The 21,600-nt window shown below is 42.1% G+C and overlaps 1 protein-coding gene across 1 annotated transcript; it reads left to right on the top strand.

Moving 5' to 3' along the window:
* The first annotated feature begins 5,574 nt into the window (after positions 1–5,574).
* Positions 5,575–21,378, top strand: Plrg1 (pleiotropic regulator 1). The gene is made up of 15 exons (XM_036191497.1): positions 5,575–5,701; positions 7,067–7,173; positions 8,520–8,662; positions 9,205–9,258; positions 9,686–9,776; positions 10,365–10,452; positions 13,325–13,426; positions 14,282–14,374; positions 15,577–15,726; positions 15,918–16,019; positions 16,729–16,831; positions 18,695–18,803; positions 19,660–19,799; positions 20,263–20,456; positions 21,186–21,378. Exons 1-15 carry the CDS (start codon positions 5,693–5,695, stop codon positions 21,243–21,245), a joined length of 1,545 nt encoding a protein of 514 aa, XP_036047390.1. The 5' UTR covers positions 5,575–5,692; the 3' UTR covers positions 21,246–21,378.
* The last annotated feature ends 222 nt before the right edge of the window (positions 21,379–21,600 follow it).

Genomic DNA, 21,600 nt, shown 5'->3' on the forward strand with positions numbered 1-21,600 from the left:
ATCATGAGAGTGTTTGAAACAATATGTTTGAACAGAGACACTGGAATTTCTTCTTTTGTTAGTACAGTATATCTTTTAACTTAGACTGTAGAAACAAAGTCTGAGTGTAGATACAGGAAAACACTGATTTATTTTCCGATCTGTGCTTCCTTTTTCAGGGTAAGCATACTTTGAGAGTCTTTTGATTTCATTTTTTTCTTAGAAAAATAAACAATCTGACAGAAAAATCAAGTTTGTATATGTGCACTAATCAAATGTACATGAGAATGTACCTTCAAAATATAATTGATAAGAAACACATCTTAAGGCTCTGGACAGGATTTCATCACTGCAACATTTATATTTTTGCTGATTTGAAAAGAACTATCTTGAAGAAGACTAATCATGTTTTGAGATGTATGGTATGACTATATTTCCAGTCTCCAACAGGTTACCTCCTAGCGATAGTGCTAATCATTGCGTAAGTCTGTGCTTTTTAGCATCTCTACATATATGTGAGGCAGATCTTGTTCAACATGAAAGTGAAAGTTCCTTCAACCACCTCTGCCTCTTCATGCTACTTAGACTGGCCCCCGGAGATTTAACAGTCATTCTCCACACAGCACCTACGAGCCTTCAAAAGGACAGGTAGTGTGCTAGGGCTGGGGATACATGGAGGAGCAAGGCAGAAACAGAGGGCATTCAAACCATTAATCACAGAATAAACACATGAACTGGACTTCACGGATACACACCTAGCTGGTGTTCATTTGTCTTATTTAATTCTTAAAAGCAAATGATGAATTTGAAGCTCAGAGGTCAAGTCAACTACCTACAGGCAAAGAGGTTGCAAGAGCTGGTACCAGGCTGGACCAAGTCTGTCTGACTCAACAGGCCCTGTTTTGTGCCCACTGAACCACACTGTCCAACGGATTGCATGTGCAGACTGTAGAGTTTTGCTTGTACCTTATGTTGGTTGTTGTTGCTGTTTGGGGCAAGCTCATCTATTAGAGTGCCTCTGACTGGCTTTCTGTTTGGGTTATCTATGGTTATTACAGTGTCTCTTATTGGCATACTCATTCTCACCTCTTACTTTCATTCATATTTTTCAGCCTGGTACCTAGCATGGATGTTCATGTCCATGTGGCAGATGTAGGTGATACCTTTTACCTTTTGTTTCTCTAGAGTTATAGACAGTGGAAAGCACCCTGAGTTGTCTAATAGTCCCAAGCAGACGATTCCATGTTAATGAGAAGAAACATACTGAAATACTTAAGTGTTTTTGCACTTGGCTGCCATTGGTGGAGAAGAAAGGGAGTGCTGTTTGCTAAGCCAATAATGCTGTGTTTTTCTTATTAGTTGATCTTGTTATGTAGGTCAAGGGCAGTCGATCAGTGACAGAGAAAACATGACCCATCCTGCCCAGCTGCTTCCTGGCACCAAAGATAAAGACTTGTGAACACCGATTATCAAGACACTCTTCTTGTGACTTGTTCAGTGCATGCAAGGCGCAGCCTGCACAACACAAGGCCATCTGGGCTAAGTAGAAATCTTTGAGTTTCTCCTTTGCAGCAGGTGGGTAGCTCAGTGAGCAATAGACACAAGAGTCCTGAGTTTACGGGGCAAGACAAGACAGCAATCAGCTTCGGAAACCTGTGCTGAACCCTACAGAATCGTAGGAGGCTTTTGCACAGTACCAGCCTTCAAAGGGAACATGGACTTTAAAATGAAAAGGGTTTTTGAACTTGTATCAGGCAGGCAGCAAGGGAGGGGGATGCTGAGTAGCAGTGACTGCTTGTATCACACACCTTACACCTGAGGTATTTCATATCTATCATTTGAGTGAGTTTATGAATGTATGCCTGAATGAATAGATAGGTAAGACATATCAGTGGCCCTGCTTGTCTACACAGGCATATGATTGGAAATGTTACAATTATTAGTCTTTTAGCATGTTCTCCTTGGCTACAACTTAAGAACTGTAACATGAATCTTAAAAGGTCTTATTAATAATAATAATAAAAAAAACTGGAGCCAGATATTGGGGTTAATGCTGAAAGACCAGAGAAATAGAACAAGCCACAGCCAACCTCGCCTCACCAACTCCTCAGCTGATCCTGTTTCCTGAGTCCTCACCCGGGAGGGATCTCAGCTGAAACACTTAAAAGCCTCTAATTCCTGGTCCTCAGGCCTTATATAACTTTCTGCTTCCTGCCATCGCTTCTTGGGATTAAAGGAATGTGTCCTTCCCAAGCAAAGACATGATATCTCAAGTGCTAGGATTAAAGGTGTGTGTCACCATGCCTGGCTCTGTTCACAGTGTGGTCTTGAACTCACAACAATCTCTGCCTCCGAAGCGATAGGATTAAAGGCATGTGTGCCACCACTGTCTGGCCTCTATGTCTAATCTAGTGGTTGCTCTGTTCTCTGATCTCCAGGAAAGCTTTATTAGGGTGCACAATATATCAACCACAAATAACTGTCCAGTGGAAATTAGCCCTGGAACGTTGGAGGCCAAATTGAACTTCTGGCACCAACATCAGAACAGTGTGGCTGGGATACCTGCAGTTGACCTGTCATCCTCAGTAAGAGAAAGCATGTGACAGGGATGAAGAGTAGGAGGTCACTGTCTGTGTGGACAGCTCCCTTTGTTGATCTAGTAATGTCAGCGACCCTTGAGTGTGTAGCTTACAAGGAACCCGAGGAGCTGGGACAAGGGGGTATTTTCTTTTCTGACTAGCTACAGATCACAGGAGCAACGGCAAGAACAAGAGGCTCCTCCATTTCTGTCATCTGGAGCCTGAAAACACATAAGTTTAATGATCATCTTTGCAGTTCAAAAGTGGGGCTACAGTGCTTCTACCAGGACAATGACACTACAGGTGCCTAAATTAAGAGTAGGCATGCTAGCCTTATCCCCATGCTAGCCCTGGCCATCTCCTAAGCAATTTGAAATCTTCAAGGAAGTAAGTAGAAAATCAGGCCCATGGACTGGATTTCACACTCATGGCGGCACTGTAGAAAGAAGACTCAGCTACCACGCAGTTCAAGAGTGATAACATTTCTCTGCTTAGTCATCTGATTCTCCAGTTAAATCTGTTAGTCCCTCAGGTCCTTCCAGTGGTGCCTGGTCTACTTTGCCTCACCTATCATTGCTCATCAGCAAAGGGGACACTATTTGAAGGAAAATAAAAAGATTTTTCTTTCTTTCTTTCTTTTTTTGGTTTTTCGAGACAGGGTTTCTCTGTGTAGCTTTGTGCCTTTCCTGGAACTCGATTGGTAGACCAGGCTGGCCTCGAACTCACAGAGATCCGCCTGGCTCTGCCTCCCGAGTGCTGGGATTAAAGGCGTGCGCCACCACCGCCCGGCGATAAAAAGATTTTTATTGTTGAGTGAAAACAGTTCAGTTAACGAAGAAAGGCTTCCCTTAAAGTCTGCATGATTGCTTTCACACATACAAACGCAGCATCCATACTTATATTCATAAGTCATTTGTCGTGTTTTCTTAAAGGGGGAAAGAAAAAGGTCCTCTGTGCCCTTGTGAAGAGCCATAGTGACATCTACTGTCCACATAAGACAGTGCAGTGCAGTGCAGTGTGTGCAGTGCAGGGGTTCTTTCTTTCTTTCTTTCTTTCTTTCTTTCTTTCTTTCTTTCTTTCTTTCTTTCTTTCTTTCTTTCAGATATGGCCCTGTTTGGTTTTTTTTTCTATTTTGTTTTTTTTTTTCTGTGTAGTCCTGACTGCCCTGGAACTCAGGCTGGCCTCAAACTCACAGAGATCCGCCTGCCTCAGCCTCCCATGTGCTGGGATTAAAGGCATGCGCCTTTACCGCTAGGGTCTTTTCACGTTTTTTTGAGACAGGGTTTCTCTGTGTAGCCCTGGCTGTCCTGGAACTCGCTGTGTAGACCAGCTGGGCCTTAAATGCTGAGATCCACCTGCCTTTGCCTCACGAGCGCTGATATTAAACGCATGTGCTACCGCCAGCTGCAGATGCTGAATCCATTCAAAAACCCAAGAAAACAGGAGAAGGGAGGCCAGGTCAAGCAGAAACACTCAGGTTCCTACATAACACATGAAATCTGCCTATGATATATGTGATTTATGGATTCTAAACTGGATAATGAGGTCACCTAAGCTCTCTATTAATCTAATTCATGAATTGTAAGAAGAGCAAAATCTAGCGTGCGTTACCTCAGTATATTGCTGTTAGGAGCCCATGTGTAAGTTGTGCTTAGGATGATTAAGTATCAGTATCGACAGGTTTAGTAAGAGCTGTCTGGCAGTCATTACATTACCATAGATATATTAAGGTCTTTCTTACATTTGCTTAGTGTTATTGTGATTTAAAATGTTCTTTTCTATGCTGGGCAGTGGTAGTGCATGCTTTTAATCCCAGCACTTGGGAGACAGAGACAGGCAGATCTCTGTGAGTTTGAGGCCAGCCTGGTCTACAGAGTAAGATCCAGGACAGGCACCAAAGCTACACAAAGAAACCCTGTCTCAAAAAACAAACACAAAAACCAAGAAAATGTTTTCTATGGTTATTACTATCTCTGGGTAAGTTATAATATTATTTAAATCCTCAAAATATGTTTTATAGTTATGGTATTTCCTTGCAACATCTACCACCATTGGCCACTTTTACAAAAAACAAGATCCTTAGGCTAAACTCACATTTAAATTTAGAAATTACTAATTTCAGGCTGGAGAGATGCTTGGCTGTTAAATTAGGGACCAAAAAACCAAAATCCAAAACAATACTAGAAATGACTGTTTTCAGGTAAAAAATGTGACTTCAATGTTTTTAAGAATTAAAAAATAATTTGAGAGCATTGATTCTCATTGCTACATTTGTGCTACATTTTCACTCTTCTCAAAGTATTCGTAGCATTTTCTGAGGACGGATCTTTGAACTTAATCACGGTTCGGGAAGATGAAGGATCAGTGAAAATGTCTTATATAAGATTGCAAATACCAACTACATCAATTATTTTTACACAGAAAAGCATTTGAAAACGATAGATCATAAACCACAGATTATACCTGAGTAAAACATAAAACTTCAATACTTGGGTTGGGGATTTAGCTCAGTGGTAGATCCCCAATCCAAGGCCCTGGGTTTGATCCTCAGCTCAAAAAAAAAAAAAAAAAAAAAAAAAAAAAACCAAGGAAGAAAAAACAACAAACAAAAAAAACCCTTCAATACTTTAACATCAGGTCAAATACAATAAAAAAGTTAAGTTCGCTATCGCTTTTAAAAACTGCTCAGGATCTCTGCGTTAAGGAGCTTTAAGCTTCCGGGAACACATACCTCCCCTAAGGAAGGCATTAAGGCTGGCACGCTCCCTTCGATCCGGCCGGAGTCTCCGCCCTCAGCCAGGGAACTCCGCCCAGCTCGGTCGAGACCCGCCCCTACACCTGGAGACTCCGCCCACCCCACCTAAGCCCCGCCCAGCTCCTCCCCGAGGCAGCCGAGATCCGGATCTCCGCCTCGAGGTTCCGCTCAACTCCGCCTAGCTCCCGCCCTCGACCGCTGGACCCCGCCCCTCGCCCCCCTTCCCCGCGCGGCGGGTGGCTAATACGCGTGCGCGGGTGTCGTCACATCCGCCGTCAGGCCCCAATCTCCGGAAGGAGCTATAGAATAGTGGCGGCGATTTCTGCGTCGATCATTGGAGTTTCTTCGCTGCTAGAGGAGTGGGCTGAGCAGCGGCGACATGGTGGAGGTAAAGTAGCACTCGGGAGTCGTTTGTCTCTGGAGCTTTGCTTTGCCCACGAACGTGCAGGATGAAAGCGCTGAGAACCTGGGGAAAGGAGCTGTGTAGCCAAGGCTGGTGGTCCCGGGATTTCGGGGCGAGAGGAAGGCCGATGGCATCTCGATTCTGAGGTTCGGTCGGCGGGAAGCCTGAGAGAACCTTGCAGTCCCTGTGTGTCACTGGGAGCTGGCGCTGTCCTCGGAGGCGGGGCTTCTGATGTTCCCGCTGTGGTTGGGATGCTGGTCCAAGCTTACTTGTCAGTTCGACTGTTATTTAGGTTCTACCCGAGTACAGCTTGCCCTTCTTAATTTTTTTTTTGATTGTTTGTTTTTGCGTATCCCAAGTATTTCTTAATTTCTCCCACCGCATTACAGATCCACTGCAGTCTTCCTACTCTAGCCCAGTATAGCTTGCAGCTGCTCTAAGTGCTTACGTTAACGAACACATTGGAGGAGTGTGTTTCAATGGTAGAATGTTTGCCTGGCATGCACAAAGGTGCTGTATTCAGTCTCCAGCACCACAACCATAAATAAAATATGAATTGGTCCTGCTTAAAACTCTTTCTGGCCCGGTGTTACTAGAATTAAAAATGTAGGTGGTGGCAGAAGTCTGAACATCACAGACCCTTGAAGCCTCATTGGGGGCGGAGGGATGGGGAGGGGGGAGTTGGAGACAGGGTTTCTCTGTGTAGCCTTGGCTGTCCTGGAACTCCTTCTGCAGACCAGGCTGGCCTCAAGTTCACCTGCCTCTGCCTCCCTAGTGCAGGGATTAAAAGTGCACCACCGCTGCCCAACCTTGAAGCCTCATTTTATACTACAGCCCACAGTCCCCAGCATTCACAACTGTGCTGCAGTTAGGGTATTATCTGAACACCTTTGCGGTGGCATTTCCCGCAGCTTGCGTCGTTCTTACCTCTGTTCTGTGTTTAAGGCTGTCTCCCTCAGCTAAACCTTTCATAATTACATTTAGCAGTTCTTTTTTTCTCTGACTCATCCCATTGCCTATTTTCATAGAACCTCCCAAAAATGTGGAATTATTTTGCTTATTTTTGCCCGTTATTTCTTGAGCTCTCTTCATGCCAGATACAGTACAAGCTCAGTAAATGTGGATTAAATGAATTACAATCCTAGGCTTCATTCAGTTACTTTTACCCAGAGTTTCAGCCAGACAGGAGCTTTCTCATCTTTGTTGTTGACTGCTGTACTTTGTTACAGATAGTGTGGAGTATGCATCATTCTGTGTATTTAACATGTAATGCGCATAACCATTCTAGTGTTGATTAGGACGTGTGGGTCACTTGTGGTTAGATGTGTGATTTTGGTTGTTTCTTTACAGGAGGTACAGAAGCATTCCGTACACACACTGGTGTTCAGGTCATTGAAGAGGACCCATGACATGTTTGTAGCTGATAATGGAAAACCTGTGCCTTTGGATGAAGAGAGGCAAGTTTTATTCCTTCTCAGTCTCCAAAGTATTTAAAATTTTAATTTTGATCAGAGAGCGCAGAGAGAAGGTGACTTTTAAAGGTCTTAAAAGTGGTGCAGACACTCACAGGATACTTGGGCAATAGCAAATGGCGTTTGATCATAATATAAGTAGAGTTTACTCATTTTTTTCTATTGTCTTGTCTTTTACAGTAAAAATCCTATTAGCTAGTCATAATTTAGAAATACCGGGTGTGACGGTTTTAGGGAGAATGGCCTCCATAGGCTCATGTATTTCAATGTTTGGTCTCTAGTTGTAGAACAGTTTCCAAAGGTTTAGGAGGTGTGGCTTAGTTAGAGAAGTTGTGTCACTGGAGCAGGCTGTGGGATTTCAAAAGCCCACACCATTTCCAGTTAGCCTGCTCCCGCTCTCTCTTCTTGTCCCCATCCCCCACGCTTGTGAATCAGTATAAGCTCTCAGCTGCTGCTCCAGTACCATGCCTGCCTGCTGTCTCATGGTCCCCAGTATGATAGCCAAAGACTCTGACCCTCTTGAACCATGAGCCCCAAATTAAATACTTTTTTTAAATAAATTACCTTGTTTATGATGTTTTGACACTCAGTAGTTAGGAGCATTCCTGTTAGGCTATCTGATTTATAATGAATCACTTTGTTTGTGCTTTTGGCTTCCTGCTCTCAGAGCTTTACTGAACTGAAATTGTACTTGGCCAGTATCTGTACTCCCAAACTTGCTCCTTAGTATAATGAAGACTTCTGTGGGGCACATTTGGGTTCTCATCAGCCTTAGTCTGGGACTGTGTTGTACGCAGTACCCTTCTTTGTCCTTTGCTTTTTCTATTATAATCTACTTTCCCTCATTTGCATTTATGTTTAATTTATAAGGTAGATTTTTTTAGGTAATATAAGTACATTTCTCTTTAAAATGCTGAGCTAATTTAGTGCTTTCATTGCTTTCCTACATTTTAAGTAACTAGTAAAAGTGTCTATCAGATATTTAAAGATTTTTTTAAAGATATATTAGTTTGTGTATGCCAATAGTTCAGTTGAACCCTTGAGGCCTCACCAAAAAAGCTTTTATGTTTATTGGGTAAAGTAAGGTCCTGCTTGGGTTTAATGAATACTCTATGATAGATTGTGAGAAAAAATAAATATATATGGTGTGGAAATGCATTTTGAAATTTTGTACTTGTTAAAATACTATTTAACTTGAAAAACATCCTGTATGTGTGAGAGTGAGTAAAGTATTTGTTTATGTACTTGTTTTCTGGCTGTCTGAATATTTTCATTGATGAATGTGTTTTCAGTATTTAAGGATGCATTTCATGTTTATGGTTTTTAAATAGTCACAAACGGAAAATGGCAATCAAGCTTCGAAATGAGTATGGTCCTGTATTGCATATGCCTACTTCAAAAGAGAACCTTAAGGAGAAGGGACCTCAGAACGCAGCAGATTCTTATCCTCATAAACAGTATCCTGCCAATCAAGGTGAAGATCATCAGGTTTACATGTGAATTTTTAAAATAGAAAAAAAAATGTTTTCTTGGTTCCTCACTGGGGAAGACTTCTTATTTGTTGCTGTTACAGTGCAAGTCTTGACTTGCTCATCAGAGGAGTAACTAAGATTTTTTTTTTTTTTAACTAGAAAACAGAATTCTTAAGAGATATTCAAGGTTACAATGAGTCTACAGGGAAAAAATTGAAGTTTATTACTAGCCTGTGGAGAGACCATCTGTCGGGTCTATAATTCAGAAAGATGAAATTATAAGGAACAAAGAATCTTATATTCCATGTGAAGCTATTTGCTTTGAAGAACAATCCAAGTAGTGGGAAAGCCTGTGTTCCCAGCACAGCTAGTTAGAAATGCATGATCTTTCTTGATTTAGTAACAGCTTTCAGGCAAAATGATCAATTCCTTGATTTCTGAGGCTTCAATATTAGTTGGAAAAGAAAACTCTAGTTGGTATTAATAATGCATTTTAAAAGATACTTAAATAAAGGTAAATTCACATTATTTATTTATTTTTTAGGGCAAGATGTTGAATATTTGGTGACAGGTACACATCCATATCCACCAGGACCCGGTAGGTGACAATAAGGCTGTACTAGGTCTACACAGATGTATTATCTGTTGATTTAGACAAATGTGTAGGTACCTGAATTTAAGCATATGAGTAGCTATGGCTGAAGCAAGCAAGCACACACATGTGAGTGTGGAGACAGGTTTAAATAACTGCTGTTTGCTCATAAACATACTGTCGGAATCAGTAGAAAATCAACTTTATTAAATAGTCTTGGGTTGCTTTTAATACTAAGCTGCTTATATTTAAATTTGAGCTATATAGTAACCAGTATTTATTATGAAAAAGCTAAAAGCAAAGACAAGCTGAACTTATTGAAGATTATTATACTGTCATTGCTTAGAACTTACAGTGTGTTCTCCTCCAGTTTTGTTTTAAGTCGAGTAATTAAGGTCCTGATGGTACTGAAAGGAACTTTTTATTTAAATAGGTGTTGCCCTGACTGCTGATACTAAGATCCAAAGAATGCCAAGTGAGTCAGCTGCACAGTCTTTAGCTGTGGCGTTGCCCAATCAGGCCAGGTATGACTGTTGTACTTTAGTGACAAAGATTTTCACCATAATGTGTGTACAGGTAGAAGCCAGATGCTACCAGTCTGCCATTAAAAAGAATAAAAACATTGTGTGTGTGTGTCTGTGTGTGTCTGTGTGTGTCTGTGTTCACCACAGTGCTTATGTGGAAATGGAAGGACAGCTTTTGGGAATTGGTTCTCTTTCTATTCCAGGTTCAGGGGTTGAACTCAGGAGAGTAAAGCAAATGTCCTTAGCCACCCTGTACCATCTCACTGGTCCTACCTTTATTTGTAGGGTTTTTCTACTGGCCTGGAACTCAGCAAGTAGGCTAGGCTGGCAGGCAGCAAGCCCCAGGGATATGGCCATCTTGTCCCTAGTGCTGGGATCACAAGCACAGACACCATGCTTTTTTTTTTTTTAATTTAAAGGAAGGTCCTGGGAATTGAACTTAGGTCCTCATACTTGCAATAGCAAGCACTTTACCAACTGAGCTGTCTCCCAGCTGGCCCACAGAATTCAAAAGAGAAATTTTCTTTATACACACTGCATAACTGGAGAGGTGCTGAGTAATTGTTCCATGATCTTTCTCTTCTGCAGAGTTGATGCAAATCGTACTGCGCCTGCTGGCAGTGAGTACCGACACCCTGGGGCTTCTGACCGTTCCCAGCCCTCAGCCATGAATTCTGTAAGTCTCCTGGGTCAAATAACTGCAGATTTCCAGCTTTTGGAATGTGGTTCTTTCCTTTCTTTGATCTTAAAAGTCTTACCTGGATACTGAAATCAGTACTGTCCTGGGATTCATTAATAAAAATAGCAGCCTGAGATAGTCCTTAACATTTCACTGCCCTAAAAACATAGTTTTGATAAACTGCTTTTTTTTTTTTTTTAAAGAATCCAAGCTCCTGTTACTTCTATGTCTACTTAATGTTATACATGTAGGTTTTTTAGTGAAGATACTGTGATCTTGGTATTTACTACTCACTCTCAGAAGTACAAGGATAGGGCTGAGGACATGGCTCAGTCAGTTAAGAGCTCTGGCTGTGTGCAAGCACAGTGCCATGGAAAAGCTGTGTGTGGCTGTGTCACCTGTAACACCAGCATTTTTTGGGGTGGGGGGGTCAGAGTAGGGTGGCAGAGATCTCTTGAGCTCAGTGGCCAGCCAGCTTAGCCTAAAAGTGAAGCAGTTAGCTGCTGCAGGTTCATGTGGTCGAGAGTGATGATAGAGTGGAACACCTGACATTTGCTGGCCTTCACAAGCACGCACCTGTATATACACACAAAATAATTAAATTTCAAGAAAATCTTTTTATAGTACTAAGGTATGTTTCATCTTGAATGGTGTCGGTCCTTGGGTTCTTATATTGCTGCCAGTAAGTGAATCAGGTTTTTTTGTTTTGTTTTGTTTTTTGTAACTTACTTTTCCTTACTGTAGTTCCTGGGAATGTATTATGTTAGTTGTAGCACTCAACACATACACACACAATGCAAAGAACGTTACCTGAACCTTGTATGGGTTTATGTTATTAGGGACATGTACTGGCGATGTGGGTTGGTGTGTGATTGCAGTTGAGTGCTATTGGTTTGGTGACATCTATGGTCTGTGCAGCCCCTTGAAATGAGTACAGGCTTTCCTTGCACAGTGATAGAGCTCATTGGGCAGACCACACTTCAGAGCAGGTCTGACTGCTCAGGCCTTCTGCCTCCTTAGGAGGGCATAGCTTAAGTTTCTTCAGGATAGGGTCTCAGGTATTCTGTGTAGCCGAGCTAACCTTGCACTCCTGATCCTGCTACCTCCACCTCCTGAGTTCCTGAATTGCAAGCTGGAGATAAACCCAGATCTTCATGCATGCTAGGCAGGCAGTCTCCCAATTAAGCTACATCCCTTGGCCCAGTTGACACCTCCTAAGAGTAGAATTTCATAGCTTTCAATATAGTTTTGGAGTAATGGGGTGATACTAATGGTAGATTCTTTAGGTTGTGCATTCTTTATTAAGTGCTTGGACTGCGAGTATTTCAGATTAGATTTAGATTTAGATTTTTTTCCCCTTGGAATATTGAGATACATGTTTTAAAATTAATTCCATGTGTTCTTCGACATTTCATACATCTAAAAAGATACATTCTGAGTACTCTCACCTTCCGCCCCTTCACTTTTCCACTTGCATGCCTTTATGTTTTGTTTAGTGACCTACTGGACTTAGCCAGGCTGTGTGTAGACCATGGATTTGGAACTTTCCATTTGAGCTTGATGGGCTCAGCAGTAGGGACACACCTGAAGAGAATGACCCCTTCTCCCAGAAATCTCAGTCGTCAGTAGTTCAGCAGGGAGGGGCAGGCCCCATGTACCTCTCCCTCTCCACACCTGATTATTGATGGGGCTGGTCTTGTGGAGGCCCCATGCAGGTTCCTCAGCAGTTTGAAGTTCAAGATTGCAGCGTCTATGTTAGGCTCAGGAGGTGGCATCTCTCAGCCCATCCCCCTGTCTTTTGGCTCTTAGACCCTTTCCACTTCCTCTTCTGTGGTGTTCACTGAGCCTGAGAGGAGATGGTATAAATGTCTCATTTAGTGCTGAGCACTCAGCTGTCACTTGTTCTCAGAACCTTGCACAGCCATGAACTCCTGCATTTATGACTGTGACCCGCAAAGAGAAGTTTCTCTCATTAAGGCTAGGAGTAGCATTTGTCTGTGGGTCTACAGGTAGATATTAAGGTTTCCTAGTCAGATGTTTTTGACCAGGTTTATAGTACCATGTATGGGTTCCCTTCTGTCCAGCAGGCCGCAAATCCAAGCAAAGAGCAGTAATTACTGCTATAACAGTAATGCTACTAGTGTACAAATGGGCACATCTTGCCTAACTAGTTGGTATTGAAGTTCATAGAGGTCAGAGGTGGGCAGGACCATTGATGCTTTTTCTCCTTTGAGAGCCTGTGCAGCACCTTCCAGCTCTGTGAAAGCTGGGTAATAAGGAGAGTTCCCATTTCAGTTCCAGCTTGGTTTTTCTGTATCTTGCAACCCAGGGGTGTGGTGTCCTTAGCAATAGGGTCTTAACAGCTAGTTCTGGTGGGCAATATATTTACATATATTAGCTGTTCCACACTCAATCTGAAATCTAAATTAGGCTTGGATTTTGGAGCATTTGAAAGTTTAAACTTTCGAGTTAAGAATGCTCAGCCTTTATCAGCTAGTACATATTTTAAAATAATTACTCTATTACAAGATGGAGAGATAAAGGGGAGTTACCAAGTTTTTGCCTAAAGTTGGTCAATTAGGTGTTGGTTCATTTGGGTTTTGAACTCCACAGTGATGTCTGCTCAGAGTGCAGGACGCTTTCTGTCTGCCTCAGTTGTTTTTACTTTCTCTTTAAATATATGGAACATACAGAGTTCTGATGAAGCTTTATAATTTTTTTAAGTAAAGAAAAGGTATTTTAAGTATCTTCCTCTTCAGTTAATGAAAAAATAAAACAAAGCAACCTTTCATATATCCTCTTTTGAATAAGTGGCCTGAAACCTTCAATGTGATAACCGTAATAGTTGTGTGATCTGTCCCATATCTAGATGATTATGGAGGCTGGCAATACCAAGAACTCTGCATTAATGGCTAAAAAAGCCCCTACGATGCCCAAACCCCAGTGGCACCCACCGTGGAAACTGTACAGGGTAAGTGGATCTGCATTTCCTTCTGCCCGGGCACAGTAAGGACTTCCCATCAGCCAGGAGTGAGCTTGGGAACTTCGGGAATGACCTGAGGTGGGTGGGCTTGGGTCCTTCGCTGAGCTGTCAGGAGCAGTTTCCAAGTGCAACTGCGTGCTGTTTTCTGTAAAACGCGGTATGAAGTATTGGTGGGAGGAACCAAATGTGGAGAGCAGATAATTAGGAAGGAGAAGAAGATTCCTTAGAAAGATGTTTCTTTGGCCAGTGATCCTTCCTTCCAGCTGCAATAACTTACAAGATGACTCAAAATACATCAGCTCAAAAATAGAATATGAGGTAGGGAATGAGATAGCCAGCATAATTGTTTTTCAGACACTGTACCATCTATACCTGATGTGTAGGCCTGACGCATCTAATAGACAGATTTGAGTAACCACTGCCATAATCAGAACCCCACCTCACAGAGCACCCTGAACCATTGCAGTTGTGAACTCTTCTGCCCCTGGCCACCGCTGATCCCTTTGCTGTTATTATACATGCATCTTTTGTTGTTGTTAACTCGGCCATGAAATTCAAAGTGCATGGTAGATGTTTCTTGCGAGTGGTGTCCTTCACTGGATGATTTTGAGATAAACTGATTCCTTTTTATTGGTTAATAGTATTCCATTGTATAGATGTACCCAGTTTCAGTATTCATCCCCTCATTGAAAAGAAGTTAATTTTTCTCACTCTAAAATCTATAATTGTCAATTTTATAGAACTAATTTGAAGATGATGCAATTCAAATTCAGGTTGTGGTTAATATTGGGTGCATTTTAAATCATGTATGGATGAGTGCTCACTTCGCTCCTTGTTACATAGGTTATCAGTGGGCATCTTGGCTGGGTTCGGTGTATCGCTGTGGAACCTGGAAATCAGTGGTTCGTTACTGGATCTGCTGACAGAACTATAAAGGTAATAAGGAAGTTGTTGTGTTTGTTTCTTAAGTTACTTCCTACAGAAGAATTGATGTTCTAGGTTCCCTTTACGATTGTTGCATGCAGTAAAATTTACTGTCAAAACTAGTAATGATGCCTGTTTGCAAAGTGGCATTCACACTGTAATTTTGTAAACATGTTAATGGCCTCCTGTTAATTCTGTGTAACTGTTACTGAAGGAAGTTTTCACCCTGTGATTACAGAATGAAAGCGCAGTTCTGTAGAGATGTAGTGGAAAGTAGTGTAAGACTTGTCCAGGACAGCCTAGACTTGTCCACCATACCCCCACTGTTAGACCCTCGGGCAGGTTCCTTTTAGTGTGTCTGTTGATGTGTCTGTGTGTCTACTGCCAAGCCTTTCTCTGTGTGTACATGTGTATATCCTGTAAGAGTCAGTTTCTTCTTTTGCTGTTGTTGTTTGGAGACAGGGTTTTTCTGTGTAGCTTTGGCTGTCCTGGAACTCGCTCTGTACACCAGGCTGGCCTCTAACTCATGGAGATCCTCCTACCTCTGCTTCCCCCTTGCTGGGATTAAAGGCGTGCACTACCATACCAGGCAAAAATCTTCATTTTTTTATTTATGAGTCTTGTTTTTCTCACATAACATTGTCTTGAAGATCTATTCTTATGAAAAATTCAGTATTTTAAATGAGTAGAATGTACACAGGCGGCTTTTTGTGTATTATATCTTGTTTTGATAGATTGTTGCACTACAAATGTTAGGCCTCTTGTCTTTGAGCTGGTATGGAAAGTACAAATTTATTTCCAAAGATAGTGAGCTGATTGTTGGTCCATTCTGCTGACCAAGAGCTGACATAGCATTTCAGAAGAGTGCACTTAACATGACCACTCGAAATGGACAGACACCTAGAAATGCAGTGAGGCTGAACGCTTTTATCTTCAGTACTTTTCTGGGTTAAACTGTTCCCTCAGGTACAGTTAATACTGTGTTGTTGATATTTTCATCATCAGTAAATCATTCTATGTATTGGGAGTATAAACCTTGTCACCTTCTGCAAACACTTACCCAGTCTGAATGTGCCTTTTTTTCCTATTTGAAGAAGAATCATTGTAAAGAATCTTAGTTCTTATATGTGCATACATTTAGTGCTATGTCAGTGTTCTGAGTTTTTTCGGGGGGTGAGTAGCCAGCATAAAGAAAAATAAGTGTTTGATTTCAGATTTGGGACTTGGCTAGTGGCAAATTAAAGCTGTCGCTGACTGGCCACATCAGTACGGTGCGTGGTGTGATCGTGAGCACAAGGAGCCCTTACTTGTTCTCTTGTGGAGAAGACAAACAAGTGAAGTGCTGGGATCTTGAATATAACAAGGTAAGCTGGGAGCAAAGATGTTCAAACAGCATGAGCCGCTGTTGATTGTCTGTTTATACCACGCTGCTGGGATGGAATCCAGGGCTTGGCAAGCTAGGCTTGCTCTCTCTCTGCCTTGGAGCTGTGTCCCCAGAACCCGCTCTTGATCTTCCTGATTTTAGAGATTATAACTTTTCTGCTTTTATCTTTAGGTTATACGGCACTATCACGGCCATCTAAGTGCAGTGTATGGTCTGGATTTGCATCCAACAATCGATGTCCTGGTGACTTGTAGTCGAGACTCAACTGCACGGGTGAGTGAGATAGAGCTCTGTGCTTGTTGTCGGTGCCTTGTATCTTCTCATTCAAACCTGATATTAGCGTGTTGTTTTTCTCATAAAGAACAATAGATTCTTGATTCATCAATAATCTGGTCTCTCTCGGGATTCATGACTTGTATGTTTGTTCAACCTCACTCTTCAGTTCAGTTAATTTGTCCTGCCCCTGAATTGTGACAGCCTCATGTTCTTCGCCAGTGGTTCCCAACCTGTTCGCCGTGATCCCTTTAGGGGTGGAATGACCTTTTCACAGGGATCACTTAAGACCATCCTGCTTACCTGCTTATGAATCATATTTACACAATGATTCATAAGAGTAGCAAAATTACAGTTATCAAGTAGCAACAAAAATAATTTTATGGTTGGCAATCACTGCAACATGAGGAACTGTTTCCAAGGGTCAAAGCATTAGGAAGGTTGAGAGCCACTGCTCTAGGCTATCACAGTCATTGTCCATTAGCTGTTTAATTCCCTAATCCCATTGTGGGACTAAGCTGATAGATCAGTATCCTGATCTTTGAACGTCTGTCTTCCTTGGCCTCTGTCTTTCCCCATAGCACATGGATCATTGTCCTCCATTTTTGCATTCTCTTCCTTATGTTCAGACACCCTGGTCTGGCAAACTTAGAGCTATCAGATATGAATACCTGTTCTTTTTCATAGTACGTTGATTGTATTTTTACAGATCTGGGACGTGAGAACTAAAGCCAGTGTACACACTTTGTCTGGACACACAAATGCAGTTGCTACCGTGAGATGCCAAGCCGCAGAACCACAGATCATTACTGGTATGATCTGCTTCTCCACCCTGCTGCCTATCATACCGGATGCATCGCCGTTCTGCGCCTGCGCTGCGGCTCCTCCACCTCCTGCCTTGTATTGGGTTGTAGTGTCACTCTGTAGCTCAGTCATGGACGCTGGAAGTTAGGATTGCAAGGGTCATTCATGTGCTTTTCATGTCTCGTAGAATGTGTCGGTATTATAAAGCTGTCTGCAAAACTGCGGTTAGATACTAGAGTCAAGTGTCTTTCTACTCACAACTCCAGGGAGGCTACCTAGTCAAGAGGACCCTAAGACAGACACAGGGATCGCCCAACGACAGAGAAATGGATGCGATATACATAAGCAAACTGGGGGTGGGGGTGGTAGGGTAATGGAGGGCAAGGGTGAGGGAAAGAGAGCTTGGGGAGCGGGAGGTCACAGCTGGATCAGGAGCAGAGTGGGAGAATGGAGAGGGAGATACTATGATGAATGAAGACCCCAGAGGAATAGGAAGAAGTAGAGTGCTAGAGAGGTCCCCAGAAATCCACAAAGATACCTCCACTGTAGACTACTGGCAATGGTTGAGAGAAAGCATAAACTGACCTAGTCTGGTGATCAGATGGCCAAATATCCTAACTCATGCTAGAACTCTCATCCAGTGTCTGATGGAAGTGGATGCAGAGATCCATAGCCAGGCCTCAGGTGGAGCTCCAGGAGTCCGGTCGGCGAGAGACGGGGGATTGTATGAGCGGGAGATATTGAGACCATGATTAGAAAAAGCACAGGGACAAATAGCCAAACTAGTGGAAACGCATGAACTGTGAACTAATGGCTGTGGAGCCCCCATGGAACTGGACCAGGCCCTCTGGATAAGTGAGACAGTTGATTAGCTTGAACTGTTTGGGAGGCACCCAGGCAGTGGAGCCGGGACATGTCTTTGGTGCATGGGCTGGGACACTTTGCTCAGCCTTGGTGTAGGGAGGAGGGAACTGGACCTGCCTCAGCTGAGTCTACCAGGCTGGGCTGACTCCCCAGGGGAGAGCTTGCCTTGGAGGAGGTAGGAATGGGGGGTGGATGGGGGAGAGGGACGGAACGGGGGAGGAGGGAGGACGGGGGAATCCGTGGCTGATGTGTGAAATTAAGTTAATTTTAAAATAAAAATAAAAGAAAAGAATATCAAGCTTGCATTTTCCAGGAAAAAAAAAAGTGTCATTCTAGAGTGTCATGACTCATTCTAGGAAGTTAAAGTTATAAAATACCCTGCCACCAATCCCTTTAGGACTAGTATGAGTCTTACTTGATGACAGTGAACTTTACTGTGCCTGGAAATTAATTCTTTCACTTGGTTTGTTCTGTTAACTAGAAATATTAAGGTGAAACAATTCAATTTTTCACTTTCCAGCCACTGGAGGATAAAATTACATATTTGTTTTATTTGCTATTTATGTATTTTCATAGTTGATCTGGTATTTTATTTTTTTACCTTTAGATTTATATGGATAAGTGTTTTGCTTGCATGTGTGTATGTACATTACATGTGCACCTGATGCCCACGTAGGTTAGAATAGTGTCACGTCCCCTGGAGCTGGAGTTACAGATGGTTGTGATCACTGTGTGGATGCTGGCAACCAAACTCAGGTTAAAAAGTGCTCTTAACTACTGAGCCATCTCTCTAGTGCCTCAATTTGGCGTTTTAAAAAGAACAAAATATAAACTAATACTAGTTTTAGAACTTTGAGGGTATTATTCACAGTGGGAGGACTTCTACTTAGTGTATGTATGTGTATAGAGGAGTGCTTTATGATTACTGTATTTTAACTTGTGGATTCTGTCCTTGTCTGTCTCTGTCTCTCTCTATGCCTGTGTGTGTGTGTGTCTTTTCATTACAGGAAGTCACGATACCACAATACGATTATGGGATCTGGTGGCTGGGAAGACAAGAGTGACATTGACGAATCATAAGAAATCAGTCAGGGCTGTGGTTTTGCATCCACGACAGTAAGTGTGTTTTGCTAATTAGCTTTTCTTTCTCCATGTCTTAGTGAAACTCCAACACCAGGATTGCTATTGTAGTCTTGCAGCCTGTGCTGCTGATGGACAGGCTTTCTTTAATTTTCTGTTCGTTGCTATTTTGCTTCATGCTCTGTACAGAATGAAGGAGAAAGTCCCTCTCCATGGTGACAAGTAAGACCAAGTCATGGTGAAAAGTGCATGTCAGAGTAGGAGGAAATGGTGGCTGAATAGGGTTAGGACGTAGAGGGCATTAGACATACTTTTTACCTGTCAGAGATTGTGCTGTATATGCTGTCTTGTAACGTCTGAGGCAGACACAGAACAGTTTAATCCTTAAGGAGGAAGTTAATGGACAGGAGGGACAAATGGAAGAAGAGCCATCAATAGTGAAGTCACGATTCCAGAGAAGACAAGCATAAAGTCACAAGCTGTTATCAGATCAGGCCACCCTACCCACCCTCTTCTGGACCCTCTCCTCCCTCTCTTTCCTTCTCTCCCATTCTCCAAATTTGTCATAGGGTTTGGTTTGGTTTTGTTGTTGTTGTTTTTTTTTTTTTTTTTCTTTTTTTGGCCATCACATGTGTACATTTGTTGTGTTAATTCGGTGTAGAACACTGAAGAAATGAAAACACTATTCTGGGATTTAAAATGCATTTCAATAGTTTGAAAGGCTGGTGGAACTTGGAATGGAGATACTGATGAGTTTGCACCTCGATGGACTTAACATTGTAGTGAAGCTGTCTTGACCAGTGAGCAAACAGGAATTTTTCCAAGCTGGGAGATTTTTTGATGCAGTATACTTACTTTCCCATTAATTCTTGTCAATCAATCTTTGTTCTAGTTACACATTTGCGTCTGGATCTCCAGATAACATAAAGCAGTGGAAATTCCCTGATGGAGGTTTCATTCAAAATCTCTCTGGTCATAATGCAATTATTAACACACTGGCGGTGAATGCTGACGGAGTCCTTGTATCTGGAGGTAAAGCAAGGTTTTTATGGGGTGTTGAGTTTGCCCTTTTGTTGAAGTGGGTGAGCTAGTGTAGTTCCTACAGCATCGCACCTATGTTGTAGTGGACTCACTTGACTAGGGTGTATGTGCCTATTCATAATGTGTTGATAATCCATGCAGCATGTTGCATAGTTTAGTCCTCCTTGTATTTCCATGTGATAAAGGTAAGGATTTATGCTAGAAATTGTCTCAGTTTGGTTGGATTGTCAAATGTTATGGTGTCTTTTAAGATATATAGTTCTGAATTAAACATAAACGAAGGTAGACAAAACCTTATTAGGGAATTTGAGTGAGTGAGTGTGTGTGTGTGTGTGTGTGTGTGTGTGTGTGTGTGTGTGTGTGTGTTCGTGTGTGTGTTCTATGTCTTTGTATTGCTCATGGGTCATCTGAGCTGTTGAATGGGTAGAAATCTAACCACATCTTTCCTTCACAGCTGACAATGGCACTATGCACCTTTGGGACTGGAGAACTGGCTACAATTTTCAGCGAGTGCATGCAGCTGTACAACCTGGGTCTTTGGACAGTGAATCAGGAATATTTGCTTGTGCTTTTGATCAGTCGGAAAGTCGGTTACTAACAGCTGAAGCTGATAAAACCATTAAAGTTTACAGAGAGGATGAGACCGCGGTAAGCGCTCAGTTTCTTTGTATGTTTCTTTCAGTTTTTTTAAATTTAATTTAATTATATGTTTTGTATTTGGAGACAGGACTTCACATTGTATCTCTGGCTAGCCTGGAACTCACTTTGTAGCTCAAGTTGACCTTAAGCTTGAAGCAGTCTTCCTGCCTCTGCCTCCCAGATACTTGAGATTGTGGGCATGAGCCACCACACCAGCTTTAACATGCCTTTTAAGGTAAAAGAACTGGCATGTCAATTTAGCAAGGACCTCTCACTTGATGACTAGAAGAAAAGGACTTGTTACAGTACTAAGGGATTTGTCATCTATATAGTGATCGGCTTGGGGCTTCTGTGTGGTTGCTTTGATGCTGATGGTTCCAATTGTTAAATTACTTTTAAAATCCAGCTCTTTCTCAATACAGTTACTGGGAAAATGATACCTTAATAATAGTAGCAAATAATAGACTGCTATGGAAATGAAATCTGGAATCACGGCATTGGTGTTGCTGTGCTATCTAAACAGAAATCTGACTTGAAGTGAAAACTCAACTGAGTGTGTGATAGATCCACACATCCTTTAGTAGACTTGGAGAATGCCAGAAGTTTGTCAGCTGTTTCTAACATCCTTAAAGATCCATTCAACATGTCCTGCCAAGTGTGATTTAGCAAAGACAAGATCTTTTTGTTGAAAGGAAACAAATTAATAAAATAACGCTTTGCTTACTGTTCTCTTTTTAGACAGAAGAAACTCACCCAGTCAGCTGGAAACCAGAAATTATCAAGAGAAAGCGATTTTAGTGGGTACTGGCTTCACAGTTGTCCTTTTGTTCATAGCTTGGCATTGATGAGGATGTCCAGACATGTATGGAAGCTCACTGCGGAAGTCATTGCTGCTTTGTATTTTACAATAAACTGCTCCCTGTGCCCATCACCTGTGTTTTATTCTAAAATGAACAGTTTACGGTTTTAGAAGATGCAAAAATCAACAATGTAGGTTTATTGACTATTGCTGCTCTTAATGTGTGCTATTTGACAAGGCTTTGTTGTTTGTTTTATATTTTATGTGTGTAGTTGTTTCTTGTGTATGTATGTCTGGTACAGTGTGTGTGCCTGGTGCCCATGAGAGCCAGAAGAAGGCATCGGATCCCCGGCA

This window comes from Onychomys torridus, chromosome 6, assembly GCF_903995425.1.
Source record: "Onychomys torridus chromosome 6, mOncTor1.1, whole genome shotgun sequence".
In the NCBI taxonomy this organism is placed as follows: domain Eukaryota; kingdom Metazoa; phylum Chordata; class Mammalia; order Rodentia; family Cricetidae; genus Onychomys; species Onychomys torridus.

Excerpts from the sequence above, each read along its gene's own strand:
- Plrg1 (XM_036191497.1), top strand. Across the intron at positions 7,174-8,519 it reads GTGCCTTTGGATGAAGAGAG|TCACAAACGGAAAATGGCAA; the intron begins GCAAGTTTTATT and ends GTTTTTAAATAG. Across the intron at positions 10,453-13,324 it reads AGCCCTCAGCCATGAATTCT|ATGATTATGGAGGCTGGCAA; the intron begins GTAAGTCTCCTG and ends TCCCATATCTAG.